Genomic DNA, 25499 nt, shown 5'->3' on the forward strand with positions numbered 1-25499 from the left:
CATTTGCCACAACATTTTCTTTTAAATATTTTTTTTCCCTCAAGCATGACCAAAGCCTGATGACACCAGGGAAAGCAGTGCATTACTTTGCAGAGGAAAGGAAATTAATGTCCACCTACTCTGCTAGAGCCTTTCACAGGGCATGGAAGACAGAGATTTAGCATATTTTTCTCTACATGGTGCACAGATGATATTCAGAGGCAAAATAACTGTGTTTAACTCTTGCCACCAAGCAGCCACTCAGCTGGGTTTGGGCAGGCAAGGTGGTGTTAGAGCTCCCATTTTGGCAGCCTTGGATCAAGAAATGCCAGTGGGGTGATTTGTCAAGGGAGGAGAGTTCCAGGGCTGGGATTTCTCACCAGGCTGTAATTCCAGACAGAGCTTGGCATGGAGAACATCACCCTAAGGTCCTGATTTGGAAGGAGCACCACATCTCATCCACCAGTTGTTATGAGCCCTGCTGATAAATGCCTTTGTGTGACACAAAAAGTGATGAAACCCTGAGCTGCTCAGCCTGAAGCAGAGCTGCCTCCATGCTCTGGGTGACACAGATCCCTCATGGGATGCAGCAGAATGGAGCTTCTGATTATTGGGGTGCATCTGATCCTTTTCTCTCTCTTATTCATTTTCTGCTATTGCCACACACAGAGGGAAACGAGTTTTGCACTGCTTTGGTCTCTCCTTGGTACCACACAGAGAAGAAAAGCAGCAAGTAAAACACCAAGTCCCTGAAATAGATTTTAAAAAACCCAAAAACCCCCTTAAGAAACACAGTGAAAAAAATAACCCAATATCTTAAACGCCATTTGCAAATATGAGTCAGGAGCATCTTCTGTGAAACTGCTGCCAGCTACATGGACTAAAGATGGAATGATTCCAGCACGGCCCCTGCTCAGGGAGAGCACAAGCACTCCTGAGCCAGGTTCCAGCCCAGCCAGAGGATGTTCTCAGAGGAAAAACCAATTTCATCACTTCTCTGCCTCAGAGTAACCCTGTTGGGCAATCCCTCACCCAGACAGAGCATGGGGATTTCTTCTTGCACTCCTACCCCCGAAAGCAGCTTGTTTGTTTTGCTGGTTTCAGGTTTGACCCCCTGAATGACAGAAAAACAAAACCCTGAAACTTTGCACGCAAATTAACCCCCGAGGCAGCAGGAGGGAGCAAATTTCTACATCTAGTAAAAGTCTCAGCTGCAATGATCTAAAAATAGACTCTTCTTGCCTGGGGAATTCTAGCCTTGCCTTGTGAGTCGTGGTGCTGAAGATTATTGCATTCATAATTTAAGTGCTGGATGGGTATAAAATTAGTGGTGTGGGAGTTATTCAATTTCTGGTAAGTACCTTTACATTAAATAGCGGCTGCAGACACAAAAGATAGGAAAAAGTCCTTCCACTTCTGTTTGCCTGAAGCACTGAGAGCATGTGCAGCCTCACAAGGCTGCTTTTGTGATCAGATAATATGTTTTTCCTACTAAAAACCTGTTAAAGTTGTATCTCCTCTCTTGGCATAGGGCTGCTCCAGACTCATCCCTCTCCAGGTCAGAAGAACTCCCAGGGCTGATCTGAGCACTGCCAAGGGTGGGTGATGCTTTGAAACAAAACAAAACAAAACAAAAAAAAACAAAAAAAAAATTGATTCAGTGTGGATATAAGGGAAAAAAAAATACAACTAGCATGGCAAAATACCAGAACAAGTTGTCCAGAGAAGTGATGGATGTCCCTTTCCTGGAAGTGTTCAAGGTGAGGTTGGACAGGGCTCTGAGCCTGGTCTGCTTCAAGGTCTGCTTATTGCAGGGGGATGGACCAAAATTTCTACCCCAAACTATCCTATAATTCTATGACTAATTTGATGAAATACTATAATTCTATGACTAATTTGATGAAATCCTATGATTCTATGACTAATTTGAGGAAATGTGAGGTTCATTGGTTCCTTCCTCACCCCACTCCTTCCTGCCTCAGTCTTCACTCCTTCTCCCCCCATGCTCCCACAGAAGGGCTGTTTCTCCTGGCCTGTGCAGAGCCACTTCCAAAAAACTGCTGGCTGCATCTGGAGAGCCATTGCTGGACCCTGCCTGAGCTGCATGTCAGGGGCTGCAGCAGCTGCAGCCCACTGCACCTGCAGCAAGCAGCCCTGGCATCCCACAGCAGCACATCGAGGCTCCTGGGGCACTTGACAGCCAGGCAGCCTGGGGGTTTCAGTGATTTATTTTTTTCTTTTTTCTTTGTTTTAACCCAGAGAGTGTGAGCCTCCCAGTGAATCACACCGTGGTCAATTAGAAGTTTCGTGTCAGTCGTGCCTTCTTGGACATTACTCCCAGCAGTGTAAATGCCATGCTCGGAGCCAAAATTGAGCTCTGTCAGCCAGGGAGAAACCCTCATTTGGTCTAAACGAGGAGAGAGGACCTGCAAAATCCCCCCCAGAATGGCAGGGCTGGAAAAAGACTATTGTGCTTTGCATGCAGAGCAGCCGTGCACAGGTAAAGCAGCTTCTGCTCCTTCCAGGTTCCCACACCTGGGACAGGAATCCATGGAAATGTGGAAGGAGCCCTGGGCAGTGCTGCAGGCAGAAGGGTCCCTGCTGCTGGAAGGCTGAGCAGGCTGCCAGCTGGCAGGGCTCCTTCCTGCTGCCCTGGGCTCTGGCAGGGCCAGCCCAGCCTGGGCAGGAGCTGCCCTGGCAAAGCTCAGTGCCTGGATCTGCAGCCCTGCCCCAGAGCAGGGCTGTGCTTCGGGTTCAGGACATCGTTTATTTTGCATGGAAATGAGGACAAGTGGGGATTTTTGCCGTCAGGGTGAGCTGCAATTTCCACCAACCCACCTTCACCATTAGAGATGTTTAATTTGACATTTAGCTTACTTACGATAAAAAAGTCAATTTTTTCAGACTGAATCCACCTCATTCTTCTGATGTCCAATTTACAAACAGAAACCAAAATGATTCATGGTACTTTAATACAAAATAAAACAAACTCCTTCCTCCACAACAGGGTCCTTTCTGTCCCTCTGACAGCCATTCTTCCACCTCATCACTTGTTTTCTCCCATTTTCTGAAAGAGCTTCCTGGACAAAAATAATGCTGATCATGTAAGACAGCATTGTGAATATCAATGAAGGTTTCTCTTCTTTTCCTTCTGCTCCCAGTTCCTTCTCTGGGCAAAAAGTAAATAGAGTCAGCTGTAGCTGACACAGAAGCTGAGGAGGGAGGCACATTAGTTTGTCTGCCTGTCGGGGATTTCTTGTGTAGCAGCCTTCAGATCCAGAGCCAAACTTCCCAACTCCATCTGGGACAGGATTTGGGACAGGATCTGATTTTTTTCTTTTTGTTCATGCTCAAATATCTTATTTACTTCATTACTTTTTTCTTTTTTTTTTCTTTTTGGTGGAATTTCATAATGAGACCTTTTTAATACCAGTCTGTAGATTAGTATAATTTATTTTGGAAAAGGTGAGATGCTAATTTTTAAGCACAGAAAATACAGAGGCACCATAAAATTAACCTGGGTCTTGTTTTGATGCATATGTGTGAATTTGTAATTACTAATTAGTTTGTTCTAGTGGTTGCCTAGGGACAAGTGGACAGGACTTTGTTATAAAGTACAGGAGACTATTCCAGCAAGTAATATGTGCATATAAATATTTGCTGGATCAAAGGTGCTAATTTTACTGATCTAGAGAAAATTACATGCTAAAACAACCTATAGTCTATCAGTAAACACAGCTGACAGTCTGCTTTACAGATTTTTTTTCTTTTTTCCTGCTTTTCATTTCTTTTCTTTTTTGTAGGTGTTGCTGGTTGTCACAAGTCACAGGGTTAAAATCCAGGGATTTTTTTTGCAAAAATTGCAGGGCAGAACTGTGCTGAGCCCCTTGCTGGGGTCAGCAGGTGCCTGAGCTGCATGGTGAGGAGGTGGCACCCTGGGTGTCAGGGCACTTCTCTTTGTGCTGTGAACCCTGCCAGGGGGGCACAGTGCAGATATGCCATCAGGAGCCCTTGGAAAATACATGTGCATGCCACAGAGAACATTTCACTGCTGTCCCTTCATCCACAAAGCAGCAAAATGGAGAGGGAGCTGGTGCTGCCTCGGGGAAAGGCTGCGCTGCTGAAAAGTTAAATTGGCTGCTGAGGTTAAATTAGCCAACACCAGTAACACCCAGCCTGGGCAGTAGGAATCTGCCTGACCTGGCAAAGGGAAGATGTAAAAGGAAATGTCCCTTCCCCTGTTGCCTGTGAGGAGTTTTCCCTCACTCTGCCCCGTGCTCACCCGCCCTGCTCAGCTGCTCCTCTGACATCCTGGTGGCAGAGGGGAGTTACCAAGGAAGCACTCAGGTTAAATTTTACTCCCACGTCAATCCTGACCTTGCATCAATAAGTATAATTAACTCCTATTGACTTGAGTTTCCAGAAAGAAGCCTCACATGAGCTGCTGAATTGATCCACTGCCATCACGGAGGGAAATGTGGCCCAAGAGTGCAGGGGTCACACACAGCTAAACCCACAAGTGGGAATTAACTCTAAATAAGATGCTTCTGTGACCACGTTTGACAAATAAACACCTATTAGTGTATAAAGCATCACTGGCTGAAGACAGATCAGCTGGCAGCAGTGGTGCATAGGCATTGGTAAAATGCAGTTTTTCAGATCTGCTCCTGGAACTCAGGCTGAAGCTGAGGTGTGCCAGCCCTTATTGGGAGGGAGTTCCTAAAAGTCAAATTCCACAGTGTCCCCCTAAGGAGCTTCCCAAATCCTATACAGGTGTGTGAAGGATTGAAGTTGTGAGTTAAATCTCATCTACCCCATCTTCCCTGCCATGAATATCCAAAAAACCCACGGACCTCCATCCCAGGGAAGATGATGTATGAAAGTGAGCTACTTTGGCCCAAATGCTTTAATTCTGAGCACATTCTCCTGCTCATCTCTACTCAGCTCCAGGAACAGGATTTTCCAGCACCAGAATCATACAGGGAACTAGAAGAATTCATGGTTCAGCAGAGGGGTACATCACATATTCCAAAACCCTGTGGATATGGCACTTGAGGAAATGTTTTAGTGCTGAACATGGTGGTGACAGTTGGATTTGATGACCTAAAGGTCCTTTCCAGCCTCAACAATCCTGTGATTCTGTGCTTGTGTCTAGACTTTGTGAGAAAACATGTTTTTAATAAGCTTTCTGGCTTCCTGCAGAAAGCCCCTTGCACTCTCAGGTTTTTAAGCTTTCACAACTTCGACCACAGAGATTCTCAGAACTTTATTTTATATTGAATGGAAGTGGCTCAGCCCCTGAATTGCCCTCAGCTGAATGGGTGCAGCTCCCAGGGAAATTATCACTGAAGCGGAGGATACAGGCTGTTGTGTCTTTTCCTTTCCATGCCATTACAAAGAACATGCTTATTCAGCCTTTTAACAGACTGGCTATTTCTACTTATTCAGCTTTTGCCATGTTCCTCATTATTTACAGATTCCTTTTTCTCTTGAATTGCTTTACTTCAAGGTACTGGTTAAAATTCATGTGGTTTCAGCATTACCACGTTTTTCATTACAGCCTTATCACTCTTACCAATGTCTGCTTTTTTAATATTTTCTTATATTAAATAAATTTCTGTGACTGTAGTCAGACTACAGAACTGTAGTTCTTTCACACTATCTTCCCTTTTTTAGTGCCAGCAGCTCAAAACAATCTGTTACTGCCAATAGAACTCAAAATTACCGTCTTTTAAAACGAGGTAGACTGCAGGAAGAAATCTTTATTATTTGGATTATGGAAGATTTGGATGTTTCCCATTTTGCAGAGCTGTGTCAGGCTCACTCATAGTGGGATGCAGGAAGACAGAGACCTTGAAAACCCTTCCATCAACTGCTTCGATGACTTGGGGCTTTTTTGCCCAGAGATATTTTGGGATTCCCATTCTGCTTTCAATTCACACTGTCCCTCAATCCCAACAATCTTTCAAGTGTGGGCAAGCCCCTCACTCCTCGAGGTGAAGCTGTTGGTGACCAGGAGGGCTGGGAGCGTTCCCAAGGACATTTGGACAGAGCTGTGGGGACTCTGCTGTGGCTCCGAAGGCTGGGCAGGAACAGGGGCTGGGAATTCCAGCCTGGAGGAGGGACACGAGCTGGAGATGCTGGAGCCTTCACTAAACAAATGGGTTTGGTTATGAAACTCCCTGGCAAGGAGTCACGGACTAAAAGGAGCTTCCCAGGGCCGGACAACTCGCCCAGACATGTTGGGACTGAGCAGCTGCTTTGGCTGCTGGATGGTTTGGAGGAGGAGGGAAGAGGATTTTGTCTCATGGGTGCTGGACTGACTGCTGGCAATCAGCATTTCTGCTGCAAGGTGCCACATTTCCTTGAAATATCATCATCAACACCTCTAGTTTTTTTGGTTTTCCATTCTGCCCTTGTATCACCATTTATGTTCCCCAATCTGCTGCAGTGACAAGGTTTGCTGGGATCAGTTTTCCACAGGACTGTGTTTCTCCACAGGAGGGAAGCACTTGGGTTTATGGTAGGTGGAGCTGATGGTTACACCTTTGCCTGAGAGAGTTGCCCAATACTTTCCCCCGTGAACCCCCAGTTTAATTATTTAACGTTGCAAAACTTTGCCAACAAGGCAAAATTTCCGTGCCATCTCCTTTAGAAGGTAACTGCTCTCCTCCCTCACTGCCAATGCAGAAGGGAGGAAAACACGGAGTTAAATTCTTCTCCCTGTCCAGTTTTGGGGTTTTATGGAGTTAAATTGCTAGAGAATAGCCCACGAATATTTAACAAAGGAAGAAATTGTCAATTATCCTCATTTTTGCTAAGCGTGGATATCTAGCTGAAATGCTTACAAACTGGACTGGAGAAGGATGCCCATGCCTTCAATTAAGACCAGAAAAAGCTACAAAAATTCAATATATCTTGGTCATCTGATCAGTGGATTTGTCTTGTTGTGGTCCTTTTGGAGAACTCTTCCAGATCAGCTGCTTAGTCATGACAAAGGCCTGCACCATCAGAAAATAATAATTTAAATTCCTGATTACTTTCTGTTTGTGGGGCTTTGCTTAAAAGCTGCAGCAGAAATATTTCTGTGCTTCATGTGGAGACTTATAAGGTTGAGCAATCCAAGAGGGGTGGCTGAATTGGAGCTTACAGGGGAAAAAAAGTATTTCTGGGCAAATCAGGAAAACCTTATAAAGATATTTTGAGTAATACAAATTACCCTTTAGTCCCCAAGATTTGTACTCCCTAAAGATGGGTAAATGAAGGGGTGAAATAACATGTGGGTATGGCAAAATTGGATTGAGAAGGACCAAGAGACATCCTTGGAGGCAGCTGTGCCCACCCCAAAACACTCCTCAGTGCCAAGGCGTGTGAGAAATTCCCCTGGGGATTTCATTAAATGTTTACACTTGTGCCAGAGCAAGGAGCATTATCGCTGTTCATGTGTGTCTGTACATTGTCAGCATTGTCAGCTGGCCAGGAGCTGTCAGCCCGTTTAGGGGTGACTCACACTCCAGAACTGTGCCAGCAAAAGCTTTTGGGGACAGCCGGAGGGAGCCCTGTGGCAAAGGAGAGGCTCAGATTTTGTGCTGAGGTTTGGTTCAGATTTTCCCCACTGCCCTTGCAGCCATTCCCTTGTTAAAGAACACCTGTATCCACCTCTGATGGGCGAGCTGCAGGACGGATCTGCTCATCCCTCTGCGTGCTTTGCACTGGGAGCTGAATCAACGGGAAGAGAAGGGAATTTTGAGGATGAGTATTTGTGTCTCACCTCCCTCCTGCACTCCCTGCCATTTCATGCTCACACATGGCTCCGTGCACCGTTTCTCTGGGGTCTTGGGGTGTCCATGGAGCTGCTGTGAGTGCCAGGGCATGGAGGATGATGATGGGATTAAGGAATTCACAACCACAGGGACGATGGTCTGTAAGTTACATAACCCCACAAACCTGCTTGATTTCACATTAAGGAAATTTAGCTACAGCATTTAGAAGTAAATTTGCAGCTGGAGACCTGCACCCTGATAAACCATCAGGACACCGATAAACCATCGGGACACCAATAAACCACCGGAACACTGATAAACCATCGGGACACCAATAAACCATTGGGACACCGATAAACCATCGGGACACCGATAAACCATCGGGACAAAGATGAAACAGAAGGAGTTAAACGTCCACCTCCGGAACACTGATAAACGATTGGGATACTGATAAACCATTGGGACACCGATAAACCATCGGGACACCGATAAACCATCGGGACAAAGATGAAACAGAAGGAGTTAAACGTCCACCTAATTTTATGGACATCATATTCCCCCACAAGGTTACAGCGAGCCAAGTTTGCACTGTGAAACTACCCACGAGCTGAAATGTCCCACAAATCCCACTGCTGAGAGCACCCACAAGGCTGTCATTCTTCCCGGGGGGACCCAAAATCCTCTGGGAACGCTCTCGGTGAGTGATAAACCATGGGGACAAAGATGAAACAGAAGGAGTTAAACGTCCACCTAATTTTATGGACATCATATTCCCCCACAAGGTTACAGCGAGCCAAGTTTGCACTGTGAAATCACCTGCTAGCTGAAATGTCCCACAAATCCCACTGCTGAGAGCACCCACAAGGCTGTCATTCTTCCCGGGGGGACCCAAAATCCTCTGGGAACGCTCTCGGTGAGGCGTCCCCGGCCGCAGGGGCTGCCGGTACCGCCTGATCTGCATAGCCACGCCCTCATCTGCATATCACCTGCGCCATTGGCCAGCGGTCTCCCCAGCGGTGGCGCGGCCCGGGGCGGTCAGGCTCGGCGCCTCATTAGCATTCGCCCCGCCTCCCAGCGGGGGGACGGGGAGCTGATTCGTCGTCTTGGCAACGGCGGGGCGCGGCCTCGCTCTGCGATTGGCGGAGGCGCCTGTCAATCCACCGCGGCCAGGGCCGCACTTCCGCCTGGGTGTCCGCGGTGCCGTCGCTGGAGCCGGTGCAGGTAACGCCGCGGGCCGGGCCCGGGGCCGCCGCGCTGCGCTCCGCGTTCCGCTACCGCGGGGCCTCCGCTCCCCTCGCAGCCCCAGCGCCCCCACGGCCCCGTTCGGGCCCGGCTCGGGGGTCCCGCCCCGTCCTCAGAGGGCCGCGGGCCGCGCTGTCAGCGCGGCGGGGGCGGGCGGTGGAGCGGCCGCCCCAACGCTTCCCTCCCGTCGCGGCGGCCCAGAGGGGCCTGGATGTGCCGGGGGGGCTCGGGGCGCTGCGGGCCGCAGGGCCGTGCTGCAGCCTGGGCAGCGCTGGGGCGAGGTGCTGAGCTGTGCCCGGGGCTGAGGATCCTGCCCGGGGCTGAGCTGTGCCCGGGGCTGAGGATCCTGCCCGGGGCTGTGGATCCTGCCCGGTGCTGTGGTTCTGCCCAGTGCTGTGATTGTGCCCGTACAGAACCGTGCCCGGTGCCGCGATCCCGTCCCGCCTGGGCCGTTCCCGGTGCCGTGATCCCCCCGGTGATCCCATCCCCGGCTCCGTGCGGCTCCGGCAGCCCCATCGCTGGGATTTTTCTGATTTTACCCGGTTTTTCCGATCGCCCTTGCAGCTGGGCGGTTGAGCAGAGGAGGCCCGGCTCCCCCGAGGAATGTGCTGGGCTCGGGTTCAGCACAGCGCAGAGCCTCAAGGGGCCTTTTAGGTCACAGCTGAAGCAGTTGGGGTTTATTCGGGGTTGGCTTTTATTTAATTTTGTTTTTCAGTTACCTACTCGGTGTTTCTCTTACAGAGAAGGGGAAAAGCAAGATGGGAAAAATAGCAGGAAAAAAGGCTTCTTTTTAAATAACATGCCACCAGAACTTCTGCATGGTAATAAAGGTAAAAGATCAATTTATTTAATTTGGTTATTGATCGTGTTTGTCCTCTCTGTATGTTTGGATTCAGGACTTCTTTTGGAAGCAGTTTGTTGGTGTGCAGCACTTGCAGGCCAGAATTTCAAATGTAGTTTCAAAATCACCTGGATTTTATGTGTGCAATAACCTTGTGTTTCCTCTCAGAAGTGTCTGCCAAGCAAGCAGATACTTCTTCCATTTACTGTGAATTTTCTCAGCTAAATTACATAGCCTTCATTTGAGATTCCAAGAAAGTAAAAGGAAGCATGATGGATCTGCAGTGTTCACTTGCACCACTCTTCCCATAGTGTTTCCTTTTCTAAAGCTTTGCATGTGAGGGAAAATAAATTTGATCATTCCAACTTAACCTTCTGAAGTTCTGTAAATCCACGTTCATGTTGCCATCTGGGGGCAACCACATTAACAAACTTTACAGTAGCGTGCTCAGGGACTTCTAAAAGCTCAGGGCAGTTTCTGGAAGCAGTGACTTGGGTCACATCCAAACATGAGGCGCTGTGCCGTGGGATGGGACTAGGAGAACTGGCTAAACTAGCACGGAAGCAAGAAATTCCAAGTGCTGATTTTCCCCCTGAATAACCCCTTGGGTTTTCAGTTACAGTAAACAGAGCTTTTTCTTACAATAGTTGTGGAGCCATGCACGTGTTTGAGCACATGGCAGAAAGCTGAGGGCAGTCTGGGAGAGGATCAGCAGTGATTGTTATGGTTTTGCTTTCCTGGACCAGCAGCACCTCATGATGAACTTGTAACTTCAGGAAGTCCTCAAAAGGAAGTTGAGTTGTCTGCTGTCCAGGAAAAAATATGGCTTTTTCCCTCCAGAACTGGCTCTTCAGCCATGCCAAAATAATCTTAGAAACAGAAGGCAAAAGTTTGAGGTAGAAAATGGTGATTAGACAACAAACCCTGTGCTTGCAGGCAGTTAAGGGATAGATGGGCTAAAGGTTTCAGCTGATGCAGTATTGAAAAGCAGTGTGGTTATTTGTTATTTGTTTGCTGACATCTTTTGGTAACTGATCAAGAAGATTGTTTCCACACTTGGATGGTTTCTTCAAGTCACTTTTAATACTGTTACTGCTTTCTATGATATGTACTTGCTGGCAGATCTTATGACTGAAACTGGAATTTCTTTCAGTTTTTCTTCTTGTGAATTCTTCTGTGTGAACCTCACATATGCTGACCTAGAACAAAGGTGGAAAGCTTTGCTTTCTGTTATCTTAGTGTTGGCTGGAAAACCAGCCAAAAATCGGGCTTTTTTTTTGCTTTGATAAGGCTATATTTTTAAATCACTGTTTGTAGTGCCAGTCAGATGATTTTTTTTTGCTGTTGTTTGAAAGCAAGATTAGCCTGCAAGTACGCTGAATTTTTAAGCAGATAATTTATTAGCTTTGATATTTGAGGTAGCTTGTCCTTGAACAAATGCAATGTTACATCATGCTGTTCATATCTGGGCCTTCTGTTTACAAGGTGCCATTTTTCTGGTCTTTCACTCCATCAGTTTTGTCACCTGCCTCATGGAGATGTAAGAAATGTCTGTATTTGACACTGGTATGATGTTGTAAAATGCTTTAGTGTTTAGTCTCTTCTTTGTGAAGTAACTAAAATGTTTGGTTCTTACAATTCTTGGAAGAAATGCACCAAATGAGGCGTGCAAAGAATATGTGTTAAATTAGGAGTGCTCAAGAGTTGGAATGTTGTTGCTGAGCTTGCAAATATGCAGCTGATCACATGGGTGTCTTTTCCAAGCTGAATAAATTGGAAAGTGAGAGCAAGGAACAAATTGGTCACTCTGTGTCTGCCACTTTGGAGATAGGGGACTTTGATGTTTTTCCTGTTGCAAAAAAAAATAGAGGTTATGCTTTATGGCAAATCTTTAATGGATTTTATTATTTTATGGAACAGAACTTGGAATTCAAGAATTCATTATCTCAATCCTTGCATCTTAATAATTAATGTGCAGACAAATGTATGTGATGTAATTATTTACTTTGTATCCTTAAAGGCTTGTAAAAGCAAGTTGCTGGAGAGAGCAACAAGCAATTCAAATGTAGCTTACCATAACTTTCAGTTATACTCTTTAAAAATGTATTGTTGATTCAGTGCACAAAGATAATGTCTCAATTTTCAGGATCAATAAGTTACAAGAATAGACTAAGCTTACTTAATCTTGATTTTTTTTTCTTTCCTCAAATACAGTTACAATTGGAAATTCATTTGCTGGTCTAGACAGATCATTTAGATTAATTCAGTTTATTTTATTATGCACATAATTTAATGAGACAGGTTTGTAGTAGATTGCAGCAGCTCTCCATTCAGAAAATGCAGAGTGTTGTCTTCCTGGCCTTGTTTATCCATCTGCTGGGAGGGAGGGTTCACAAAAGGTGAATTGTCCCTGCAGCTGCAGAAGCAGAGCTGGACTTTTTAGTCTTGGCCCTCTTGGTTTTGTAGTCCCAAACTTGAGCTGTCTCTGCTCTGTTGGACACCTGATGGCTGTGCTTGGTGTTAGACCAAACTGGTCTGTGCTGTTCCTGCTCCAGTCCAGCTCCTTTGCTGTGCTGGTCAGTTTTGGATGAGATAAAGGCTCTTGGGATGCTGTGAACCTCTGGGGTACTGCAGAGTTTGTGTGCTTGGGGTATTTGTCAAAAAATGTGTTTTTGTGATTGGATAAATAACTTCATTATGTTTTTACTAGCATTATTTTTACTCTTCTGAGTAAATTTTTTTTAGGCCTTCCAAAAGAATCTGTTAGTAGATCTCAGTGCTTTGATTCTAGTGATAGTTACTGGATAGTTACTCCAGGTATTGGAGTTTGAAGGTGGTAAAGTGTGAGAATTCTGAGGTGTCTGTGGTTCACATCCCTCTTGCTCAGATCACTAACTCACCAACCAGCTCCTCTGCTCCCTACAGCATGTCAGGGCAGTCAGGTGAGGATGAGAATCCCTTCAGGAGCTCTCGGTGATGAATCCTGTGTGTGTTAAGGCTGCAGAGAATTCTCTCTCCAGCCTGTTCCTATGGGGCCCTTCAGCAACCTGTGCTGACTGAAATAAAAACTTTTCCAGGAGAGCAGAACTGCCCCGTGCATGGATTCTTTCTGGGTTGTGCACTAGAACAATGAAACTGTTGAGTGGTTGTTTAATAGTGGAACAAAAATGTTACCCATCTCCAGAGGTGTAAATGACTTTGTTTACATGCCCATGTTTTGTTTTAAACAAAGTGCTGTGCACGTTTTGTTACCCAGGTGGGTTAATGTTACTGATCAGATAGCTGGGTGGGTTCTTTATTAAAACTGGGCTCTAAATGGAGAATTTGTCCCGTCTTGAGAAGTCAAAGTTAATTTTGTTTCATTTTTAAGCAAACGGAGTAGCAGCCTTATACTGGGATTCAGTAAGTATTTACTATAAATGCAGCTTTAAAGGAAATTCAGTCATAGCATAAAATCTGACTTCCTAAAGCTTTTGCTAATTTGTGGTATCACCTTAAAACCCCCTTCAGAAATAGGCTGTTAGCTGTGTGCAGGTGCTCATGCTGGAATCTGTGTGTGAGGAGGCATAAAAATATGGTTTCTTCTACTGCAGGGCTTTGCGCTGGGTTAGTCACTGTCATCCTCCTGCTTTATTTGCAAAATAATTGCTACCATAATTGTCTAAAAGTCGCTGTGAAAATTATTTACAAAATTCCTTGTGCAGAGTGAATGTAAACCTGCATCTTCCTGGAGAGAATGAGTCCACAGGGACAAAGCTGCCTTTGAGGAGGAAGATCTATGAACTCACACACAGAACTATTTTTGCTGTTCTAGGGGTTTTCTCCAGTGATATTTTATGCTGTAACTGTCTTCATAAGCTTCAGTGATCAATTTGCAGGGGTGGTTGCATTATGATGAGAAATACCCAAGCATCCTTAATTTTATCTTCAAAGAAGTGTTCCTAAATGATTAATTATGTATCTACTGACACTTGTGTCCAAAGCCACTGTGCTTGGAGTTATTGATTACTTCCTACCTTCTCTCTTACAAGTAAGATAAAATAGATCCCCAGGAAACAACTATGAAATAACTAGTTTTACATCCAGTATTGAATGATTTATTTTTTTAACAGTGTGGCTGGAAATGAGCTGATTTATCACTCCTGATCAAACCTAGCATTATGCATCATGCGTGGAGAGGTGTGCAGAACAGAATTTTGTCATTTTTTACAGTCATAGGCCATGAAATAGTTTCCAAGGGAAGGTTACAGAGTCTGAAAAATGCTGTATCAGATACTCTCAGGTGCAGAAATGTCTCTGATCTTGAGGTATTGTTAAGAAAGGAGAACATTTACAGAATTCTGCATGAATTTCAATGAAGTGTTTTGTACCAAAAAATATTAATCTGCTGGAATCAAGTTTCCTTGATCTGTTTTTACATTTGAGGGAAGTTCTGCAAACTAGTATCCTTGGCTGTAGAACAGAATTTTTGGCTGAAGTGAAAGTGGGGAATAGCCATTGATTCCATAGGTAATTGAGGTTATTCTGGGAGGATATTTTCTGTCCAGATTCATCTTTACAATTTTAATGTTCAATAAATAATGCTTCTGGTAGCAGCACTGGAGCTTTGGGCTAGGACAATGATTAGTGTGTGGGACAGTTACTGTCATTTTTCTGATGCAGAAACAAGTTTTGTGGCCTTTAATCCTTTGAAAGCCAGACTTGTAGTGTTTCAGTTGTCTCTTAATTCCTGTGAAGCATCACCAAAAATTGGTATTTCTGAGAGAACAGAACGTGGTTCTGTCTGCCATAAATGGCTCAGCTCATTTGTTCAGAGCTAACCTTTCAGATGTTCAGTTTGTTGTCATCATTGTTTCAAGTGCTGGCACTGAACTGTCCCCAGGCCATTTAATAACTCCCAACTACATAAAAGCCTGTGGTAGGGACAGCTGCAATTTCCCAAGAAATGGAAGAGTGACAGTGGGCTGAGTGTTCAGCTGATGCTTCTCATTCAGCCTCTCTGCCCTTTATTTAACAGATTTGAGAAGGAAGTTGCCCTACTCTTGCTGTGGTTGCAGAGAACTTTATCTTGCCAAGACATCTGGCAGATGGTATTACATTCAAACTTTGGACTAAGAAACAAATCTCACTTGGGAAAGAAAATCCTCTCTTGGATTCTGCTGTCTGTGTGGCTGTTCTCTGGCTGAAGAGATTGTAAGTGCATAACAGTTAATCTAAATTGCCAATTAAATTTGCTTCTTGGCTAATTTTTGTGGATGCTTTAGATCCAGTGTTGCTGGTAACCTAATTTCATGAGTCAATTAAGATTCATCCTTGCTGAAGCTTTCATTCAGAGATGAAACACTGCATGTTTGATGTTTTCAGGAGATGTGTATGAATTAAACACACATGAATATTTATCTGTTAGTTCAAGTTATTTATTTCTGTCCCTTGAAGCACTACAGCTATGTTTTATTGCAGCTGGCAACTCAAGAGATGATGGGGTTGGCTCTTATTCCAGCAGTCGTATTGTACACTGGGGATTTTGTGTTCTTTGTTTCCCCATTTCTTATTTTTGCTGTTATTATGAAGGATGTGGATGTTTAATCTTCTTTTGGCTCTTTGGGAATCTCTTTCTGGACAGGAGATACATCCTGAACACAAAGTGTCACAGAATCAGTGAGTAGTTTGGGTTGGGAGGGGCCTTAAAGCTCATCTCGGGGGACACCTTCCACTGTCCCAGGCTGCTCCAGGCCCCTTCCAGCCTGGCCTTGGCCACTTCCAGGGATTCAGGGGCAGCCACAGCTGCTCTGGGCACCCTGTGCCAGTGCCTCAGCACCATCACAGGGAAGAATTTTATTCTAATATAAAATGTAAACCTGCCCCCTGTCAGTTTGAAAATTCGTGTTCTCCCTTACCCTATCAAAGTAATGAAAACGTTTTTCATGAGGAAGGTCCCAAGTGACTTTTTTTTCCCTTCTTCCTTTTTCTTAATTGCTTGCAATTTTTCTCTTTTCATGTTGAAAAACTTAAATGATTTTAAAATTTGCTGTGAAAATGCACACCCAGCAAAACCTTGTTAGGCATGTGAAAAAGCTGATGAATGTGCTAGTTCATGAATTCTTTGGTGGCACTCTTAATTCCAGGGTACTGAACTCCTACCACCCTACCTGCTTGTGCTGGTGAACCTCTGGGGTTATTTTAATGACTGCTTATTGATTCTCTGCTTGGTTTTACTTAAATGCTTCTGGTTTTACTTAAATGCTTCTCTCTAGATTCTGTGTAATGAATAGAACAAAGTGTTTTATATGTTATGTACAGCTAGAACATGTGCTTTCAAAAAAAAAAAAGTATTTTTAATTTAGAAGGGTGGTGTTAGCAAAGCTTTCCAGAATTGATGCATGATGAAAATTTCAGCTTGAGGTCTGGAGGAAAAAGGCACTGCAGCTGTCCCCAGCCAGCTTCAAACCTGAGCTTGCTGAACCACATTCCAGCCCAGTGAGCCACTCATTGTAAATGCTGCTCTTTCTATAGAAATGTAAATGTTTCTTTAAGGAGGAGTAACTTTTGGTTATCCAGCTGGGTCTTTATTGAGGATTAACCTGGAAGAACAAGTTAGGATAGAGGAACTAGTCCATTTAACTTAGTGTAGTTACAGGTTTAAACTCTTTCAGGGGTACAAGTTTTTGGGGTTCTTTAATTGGTGTAGAAGTTCCTAGGATCCAGGAGCGTCCAGGAGCATGGTTGGTTGTTTTTGTTACTTTTCTCCTGAAAATGAAATTTGAGAGGGAACAAGCCTACGAAGTGACAAATTTGAGGGATTACTAATTTCCCCAGATAAAGGCAGTGCATTCCCACACGCTGGTTTTGGAGAGCAGCCCTGGAGGTGGAACGTGCATCTCCTCTCAGGGAGATGCTCACATGCACGTCACAGAATGCCTGGAGCAAATTAGGCAGTTTATAAAGTGATTTTCTTGAAAGTCTTGTGCTTTTGTTGTCCTGGTTTTAAAAATAAGTTCAAGTGGGAGGAAATGGTTTAAAATAGAAATTGTACAGAGTCTGGGACTGGTGTATTTCTGGAAGAGAATTTGTGTGCCTTCTACTGCTGGGGACTGTGACCTTGTAGGGGACACTGTGACCTGCAGAGAGCTTTGCATGCAGAGCGTGTTATTGGCAGCCACATCAACTGGGACTTGTCACTGCCGAGTGACAGGTTCAGCACTTTGTGTGACATTATTCACAACCACTTTGTGCTTCCTTGGTCGTGGGCCCTGGCTGGGGCTGGCTGGTGTGAATAGTTTGTTACACGCTCTGCATCAAGGCTCTGGGGGTCACTGGGAGAAGGGAATTTGCTCCTGAGCACCTCCTGGGACCTGTCTGGTGTTTAGGAACTGCCCTTTCTGTTTGTTTCCTCTCCTGTGACAGACCTAGTTCTGGAAGGCAGGAATTCTGGAATTCTGAGTCATCCCTCCCTTCTGCAGAACCTATTTCAAGGTGTGCTGTGGAGGTGTTCCTGCAGTTTTTATTTCAGCTGCATGTTTTGTTTTCTCCTTTAAGGAAGGGGCTGGCCATGCTCATCAGTCAGGAATGTGTGATCCTCTCTGATGAACTATGAGAATGTAAAGGTTTAATGGTTATCACAGAGTCATAGGATGGTTTGGGTTGGAAAGAGCCTTAAAGATCATCTCATTCCATCTCCTGCCATGAAACATAATAAATTAGTTCATACCAATCCATAGCCTTGAAATATGAGGAAGTAGATAAGCTTTGTTGCTTACCCTGTAAACCACAAAATCTATCCTGGTTGTGGCCAGGGGTGTGTTGTCATCATTAAATGAGGATTTTCCAGTTCTCTTAAGGTGCCTGTACTTGCAGCTTTTCCCTGTTATTGATAAGGTGGTTTGGGGAGGGAGTGCAGCTGGGCTGAGATTCCCTGGAAAAGCACATTTCTGGTGTCTCAGTCTCTCAGCTGGGCTGAGATCCCCTGGAAAAGCACATTTCTGGGTGTCTCTGTCTTGGGCACCCAGGCCCAGCCCCTTGGCCCTGCCTGGAAAGTGAAACCCACTGAGATATTTATTTTAGCCTGTAAAGCAGCAAACCTCAACTGCTGAAAGTGTTCTCTCAGCAACCAGAGTCTGTGTGGAAACCTGTTTGTTACATCCCTGTTGGTTACTGTGTATGCAAGAAGATGTCCAGACAGACTTTTTGTGTTCCTTCAGCTCTGCAGGGCTGAAAGGTGAGACCATGACAGGATGTTTGTGCTGTATGAAAGATTTTCCAGGAGAGCAGCTGGGCCTGAGCTCCTGAAGGTCTGTCTGACACAGGAGTGTTGCACCCTTCTTTCAATGGCAATTTTGATTTTTTTTTTGATAATTTTTTTTTAAAGGGTGCTGCTAACCACCCTTGCTGGTGTGCAGGTGAATTCTTGTGGGAAATCAGGGAATGGAAGAGGAAATATAGATTACAGACGCTGAATATGAAGCCACCAGGATGTTTTTGTTTTCTGGTATTTCAGCCTAGTTAAAAGTAACTTTTGGTGTTGCTCTTAGTAAGAGAACAGGATTTAATTCCATAATCCCATTTTTTTGGCTCATGAAAGCTGAATGCTGTTATCACTGTGTGTTCAGCTACATGCAAATTCATGTTAATCTCTGCTGTATAAAATAACTGAATGTAAAAGAAGTGATGCAAGTGGGAAGTTATTCCTAGTGTAACTCAGCAAAATATATTATTTTTTCCTTTTTTAAAATGTTCCTAACACCTTAGGACAATTTATGACTGTAATTATTTAAAGTAATTTCAATGAATATTTTGTATATAACGTACTGGCATATGATTGAATTTTCAAACAGCAGTGAGTTTCAGGTGTGGTGTGAGACAGATGTCAGGAGAGCACAAGATAACTCTTCTTTTCATTTGTCTCTGATTCTGGTCACTTTTATTTGTACTTTGTGAGTGTTTTTATAGGAAAGCTTTGTTGTCTCTGCAGTGAAACTGCACACTGTGGGATGTAGTTCCACTTCACAAGGCCTTTGGTAATGCAATTATTATTGTGCAGGAGAGGGGAGAGGAGAAACTGGCATTCATCTGTATGACCTTATTTATTCTAAGGCTCTTAATGATATTTGACAGTTTACTGAGTCATAATTTCTATTTCTTAGTGCTTTCTATACAACTCTAAACAGAAAAAAGGAAGATGCAAGAAAACATGGAGAAAATAATGTAGTTGTAGTCCTGATCATGAGAGGGCTGTGTCTTGTACATATATAAGTTTCCTTCTGGAAATATTGGCAGCTGTTTTGTGAGGAGGATGCAATGCTTGCAGACAATGAAAGCATAAATGTCTTCCATCTCCAAAGACACTTGGAGGATGAGGATTTGTAAATACGATATTGCTGGTGCAGAGGTTGTTATAAAATCCTAGAGTAGCAAGGAGATGGGAGGTTCCTAAGAGAAAAGTGACAAACTGAAATAGCTATCCTTGAAAGACATAAACTACTTCAAGGCAAACACTAAATTAATTCATTAACTTAGATGAGCCCCATAGTGGGCTGGTTTAGCTCCTCCCTCTGAATGGACAGTTAGAACTGTATGTATGTGAGACATTCAAACAGCTTTTGTTCTGGGCAGTGAGGGGAAAAAGACCTGGAACACAGTCTGGTTTCTTGCAGAGAAAAAGAAGGAATTGGCTTCAAACGTGGTACACTCTTCTCCTAGGAGCAGAGTGCACTTCTGGCTTTGTTTCTCTTAATTGGAATGGAATTGTGCAATTATAATTACTCTGGAGAAACTACTGTCACAAAAGCAGTGGAATCTTTGGGATCAGAAAAAATTGAGACTGACAGATTGAGGTTGTTTTGGAGGAGATATTGATAGCATTGCCATGCTGTCATTTATTGCTGTGCACTTGGCTCGTTGTTGCAACCTGGTGAACATTTGTAAGATTGAAAATGAAATTTTCCCATTCTTCTCCTTAAACTAAAAATGGGTGAGGTAAAAATATTTGCATTACACCATTGTCAACCATCTGGAAAAAATCTAATTTAGTTCCATCCATAAGGTAGAGCTGGAATGCTACATAAATCTGTAAGTTATTTGCAGAGTGCCTGGTTCTCCTGAGGAAAAGTTTGTTGGTTCTTTACATTCCTTCTAGAGGGAAAAATCTCCAGTTTTCTCTTTGAGAGTGCATAGCAGTGGCCTGACAAAACTTCTCTCAGGGTCACTGCATATTGATTGCATGATGGAGAGTCAGGCCCAGCATTTTCATGCAGTGGTCAGACTTTGAGATACCAAGGTTCTTTCTTGTTCCCAGCTTTCTTGGTTAAGGATGCAATAAAGCTTATCATCTTGCTAAGGAGAATTTTTGGTTTGCCCGCTGGCTTTTTCTTCTGTCAGTTCTCTGTTCCTTCTAGCTGTACTTGCCTGAAATTTAACTTGCTGTAAATAAGATACATTTTACAGTAATGTATATGAAGTATTGATACAGAGAGAAGTGTGACACAGTAAATCAGCTGTTCTCGTGGCAGGTAATAGTTGTCTTCAAAATTACTGTGGTTATCAAAGAAAGCTGTTTACTTATGAATGCAGAAATCCATCTTTTGCCAAGGGAAGAAACAGGAAAATTAGTGTTTGTCAAGTGTGAGCGTTTGTACACAGGAGAAATGTGGAAGCTGCTAATTCTGTTTCTCTGTCTTGTCAAATAGATCATCTAAAGCAGCTGGGTATTTGCAAAAGAAGACCCTGACAACACCCAGATACTTTAAATCAAGTTCAAGGATGCATTAGAGAGAGCTGCACTGGCTGCACCAGATTTCACCCTGAAGGATGAACAGTGAAGAAGAATTTTATGATGCCGTTACGGGTGAGTGATGGGCACAGTGCCAAGGGGAGAAAACCCCTGTAAACTGCATTGTGTGTGTGGTGGGGGGCTGGCAATATATGGCTGTTAATAATAAATCAAAAGTGAACTTGGGTTGGTAAAACTTGTAGTGCTGTCTTCTGAAAAGTAGAAAAGGAAAATTGTAGCTCGTGTCCAGGCTTGGAAATGAGGGGGTTTTTTGTTAAAGCTTAATGCCAGTTATTATTTCATCACTAGAATGGTCCTTTAGTGGCCAGGTCTTGCTTTTATTTTCTGTGAAAATCAATTTAATAGCAGCTTGAGAAGCAGACCCTTTGAAAGGTGAAATATTTCCTGTGGGTTGTTTTTATTGTTAGTGTATTAATTTTTTTTATTTTAATGGAAAACTTATTCTAAAGAATTGAAGTAGAAAATGTTTTTCTAGTCAGAAACAAATTGTTGTAAAAGCATGTTTTTAAGATAGGGAGCCAAAAGTCTTTGCAATCCTATTTTCTCTAAAAAAGCAAACATGAATCACTTCACACTTGAGCAGTGTATCAAATAGTACTTTGCTTTCAACTAATGAGGATGAATAGTTATTTATAAGAGCTTTAGATGGCTTTAGTGGTAAAATAAAATGCTTGAAGTATTTTAATAAAGAAAAAGGAAATCCTCTTAAAGATTTCAAACAATTTTAAAGATTTCCACTTAAATGTCTCTCAAGAAATCCTGTAGCAGAGGTGAAATGAGAAATATTGAGTGTGCAGTAGTTAATATAAAATCACAGGAATGAAAAGAGAATAATGGTAAGTGTGAAAGCTGCAGGAATGGAAGTAGCATGGTAGATAGAAGTGGGTAAGGTAGACTTAGACATGGATGGTTGGAAATTCATGTGAGGAATAAACAGAGGGGGCTGGGTGAAGCAGTGTGACTGACAGCAGACCGTACAGGACTTGTCACAACTGTGTCACAGGGGAGAGAGGAAATTTGGTTTGCATTCATGCCAGCTGGGAGTGAAGGGGACTAGTACTCCAAATTCATCTGTAAAATCAAACCATTGTACCATTAAAATCTTTCTGTGTGTCATTAATAATGGTGAGCTCAGGGTCACTGCCATAAATGAACTAGATTTTTTTTTCCACTGAAAAAGGTGTGAAAAGAAATGTACCTCTAAACATGAGGTTTGCATTGTACAGCTTTGATGGTGATGCATTCCTTTGTCCCTTGCTGCAGAAACTGCACAGCCCTTGGTGTTTGACCCATCTGTATTTAGACACTCTGGTTTTGTCAAACTCTTTCCTCTTCCTCCTCTTTTTTCCCCCTACCTCAAAAAGTTGATTCCCCCTGCAAGAGCTCCAGGTGGTGGTGACTGAGCTGTTCTTGTACCTGCAGTCCTGGCTGACTCTGCTCAGAACTGTCCCCATGTCATGCACAGGACGTGGTCATGGGAGGGAATGGTGTGCTGTGTGACTGGGAATCGTCCTGCTGGCACATGGTTTGTCCCTGACTGGATGATGATGGCACTTTTGGAGCTGCAGCATGGACTGGGCTGTTGATGAATCAAGGGGATGGATGAGTTGGTGACAAAATTTCCATGGGGAGAAGTTTCTTTGCAGTCAGAGGTTATTAGCATTGCTGACACTTGACAGCCTTACCTCATCAATGAGTACTGCCTAGGGAATCCCTTGGGAATGTTACCTGTGATCTCACTGAATTCCAGACCTCACAGCTGCCATGAATCTGTTTTTTCTCAAATTCCAGTGGCCACCTTCTCTGGGGCTGGATCAGGACAAAGGTGGTCAATCCTTAGATGAATTTCATCTTCTTAGAATTTTTCTGAGAGACAAGGAGCATCTAGCTTTGATCCCTGTCACCTCGGCTGTGTTAATGTCATCACAGACTTTGTAAAGACTGTGTGCCATCAGGGACCTCTTCTGAGCTGTATCCTTCATTAATATTGTCAGGTATCATTTTGCCAAAGTGTTTTGTGGAAGTGTTGCCACAAAGCAGGAAAGTGCCTGGCTGTTTACCAGGGTAGTTTATTTTTGAGAACACAAATAATTTAATTTTGCTTTTTTAAATATTAGCCTGCAGTTCCACAGAAATGTGTTCTGTGCCCATGAGGCTCAGCTGGTTCATCCAGCCAGGTGTATTTGTGAAGGTGTTGTTGCTTTCACGTGGGGAGGAGGAAGTGAGGTTATCTGCCAAACTGATGTATTTTCATCTGTCTGGTTCAGACTGAATCAATGTCTGTGTAAGAATTGCAGATGTTGTGAAAGGCCAACCTGCCTCCATCAGCTGCAGCTTGTGACAATTGACTTATTTTGGAAAGGGGAGAATGGTTAATTTCTGGCAAATAAAAACAATACCTCTTGCTTCACTTGCTGTCTGCACTTTCAGCATGTTTATCCCTATTCCTTTTTTTAGGGGTGAGGGCTCTCAGTACCAAGGTGTTTTGATTCCCTTTCTGCCTTGGCTGACAATTAATTATTGCTCAGGGAGGTTGCTGACTGTCCAGAGGGGAGGGCTGCTGTCCCTGCCCATGACTCAGGAGCAGCAGGCTGCTGCCTTGGCTCATGGGCAGCACGCTCTGGGTGGACTTGGTTCATCTGCAGGATGTGGAAGAGGAAGGCTAAGAGATCTAAAGTTACTGGCAAGTCACTTTTCTTTAAGCTCTTGAAATATATTTATGTTGGCACCCAATTTAAGTATTTTACTTTGAAAGTTTAAGTATTTTTAAAACTTGTTTGACACTCTTAACACATGTAAATGGGACTTCTGATTAAGCTAATTGTTGACATTGTATTTCTGTCTCTGGTTCCCATCCTCCTTTTAAATCTCCATTTTTATCCTCACTCCCAGTGGCTTTTCAGTATGAAAACTGTCCTGTAAGTAACTCTAACCTACTCGGTTTCTCAAGTTCAAAGCTTTATTGGCAGCTGGCGTAAGGCTCTTTTTGGAACTTAGAAAAACTACAAATCATTTCTGTGTGCTCTTTTTCTTCCTCTCCATAAAACAGTGTCTGGATAGTTCTTAATGGAGCTATAATACCTAGAACTTCATTGAGAAGCACCTTGCTAAGCTTTCTCAATGGGCTTGTAGTGGATAAGTCATGTGATGCTAAGGTGGAAAGTGCAGCTGAAAGTCTGTGATTATCTGGCTGTGTACCATAGTGGTTTTGGTGTTTTGGTTTTTGTTTTTTTTTTTAAGTAATTAGGTGGAAGTGCACTCTAATAAAAGCAGACTTACCCTTCTGATGTACTTCCTTTTCTGGAGCAGGGATTTAATTTTTGTTGTTTGTCTGCAAGACACTCATTTGAATTGGCATTTATTTACTTACCAATGACATATTGTTGTCCATAAATAATATATATACTTGAATCTAAGTTCCTCTTGTGCTTTACAAGAAAAGGACAAAACAATTCTGAATCGTAGGAAACAAACACTAATGTGGATAACACAATGATCATTTGATAGGATTTGCAGGGTTTCAGGTACAGTATAAAGACTGAAATCACAGTAACCTTTTTCAGAACTATTCCCCTATAAGCCAGTGGACTATCCCTGTTGTGAAGCTTTACTTTTACATTTAGGTGTTTTAATCCCATTGAAGTGATGCTGTTCCTTGTTGTTGTGTGAGTTTGATCAGATTTTTTGGATGAACTTGAAAAAGCTTTTTTTTTCCAACTTATAGTTAAGCTAATAAGTTATTTTGCTGCTTGTACTGTAACAGGTTCCAAAAAAGCTAATATATGGTTAAACATACTATTTTAAAATCAGAAATATTTTGTTGTGAGTTGACTGAAGGTTTTTTTAAGACAGGTGTTTCAGGGTACTCCTCATTTTAATGACCTGAATCTGTGTGTGACTGTCATGCTTTCCAGTTGAGTACTAAGAGTGCCAAGGTGTGATTATTGCTGTGTAATTACATTATTGTGACATCAAAATGTAGGAGACAGGGCAAGACATGACATCACTCATTACACCTGCTGTTTACCAAATAAAATCCTATCAGTGGGACTTCCTGGTGCAGTTCTGGATATTATTGCCATGGTCTTGATCCCTGAAAAAAGTGCAGCTTTTTGTTTCTGGATTGTGTGCCTTGCATGAATTGCTCTAATGCAGCAAAAGCAGCTATTGGAGAGGTTAAAATAAAGTTGAAGTACTGTTTTGTGAAAAAGTTAATGGCAAAAGATCACAGCATTTTAGTCTATTTAAAATGGAATAATCTTTGTCACAACTGATTTCTTTACTCCATTAGAGTGTTTGCAGGATTTGTAATATTTCAGAATCTTTCTGTGCCCACAGCAGACTCTGGGACAGGCCATAGCTGGGTGTGATGGGAGCTCAGTACAAAGACAAGGGGCTGCCCAGGCTGTGACAGCTGGAACAAAAGGAATGCAAAAATTATGTATTCCTTAAAACCATGGCAAAAAGTGTATGCCAGCAAATACCCTCATTTAATGTTGCTTTTGACTCTTAAATTGGAAGCTGGAAACTAAAGTCTTGAGGAAGAATTGACCCCTATGGCACTCAGAAAGGATTAATGATTTCAGAATTAATTTCAGCAAAAATGTTCCTTTATTACACTGACTGATCAGCAGTGATTTGTGTTGCAGTGCTGTGGCAGCTGTGAAGGATTGTATTAATTGATCATTTTAGGGTGTTCTGTGGTGATGCTGTTGTGGTTTACAAGTGGTTTGTTTCTGCAGCACTGAGGGGAGGCCTCTTGCTGTTGACTGAGACCAGGGGTGTGTGTAGAGGTGCATAGAATGCTTTAAAAATCTTCTCATTCAAAGCCATATGCAAAAATTGTCATTATTTATAGTACTATATTTGTAATTTATATGACTAAAAA

At 43.2% G+C, this 25499-nt stretch overlaps 1 protein-coding gene across 3 annotated transcripts in view; it reads left to right on the plus strand.

Moving 5' to 3' along the window:
• Window positions 1–8894: 8894 nt before the first annotated feature.
• The window catches only part of OSBPL2 (oxysterol binding protein like 2), a 32941-nt gene continuing 16336 nt past the window's right edge, over window positions 8895–25499 (plus strand). Inside the window, exons 1-4 of one of the 3 annotated variants that reach the window (XM_039719284.1) lie at window positions 8929–8963; window positions 9726–9814; window positions 14843–15018; window positions 20508–20665. In XM_039719284.1, coding sequence (XP_039575218.1) covers window positions 20629–20665 — 37 coding nt within the window. In that variant the 5' untranslated portion in view covers window positions 8929–8963; window positions 9726–9814; window positions 14843–15018; window positions 20508–20628. Of the gene's footprint in view, window positions 8964–8983; window positions 9639–9725; window positions 9815–14842; window positions 15019–20507; window positions 20666–25499 lie in introns of those variants that run through there. The other 2 variants (XM_039719282.1, XM_039719283.1) reach the window with 2 other exon arrangements.

The sequence above is a fragment of the Passer montanus genome, unplaced genomic scaffold (assembly GCF_014805655.1).
Source record: "Passer montanus isolate IOZ18808 unplaced genomic scaffold, ASM1480565v1 scaffold41, whole genome shotgun sequence".
Classification (NCBI taxonomy): Eukaryota; Metazoa; Chordata; class Aves; order Passeriformes; family Passeridae; genus Passer; species Passer montanus.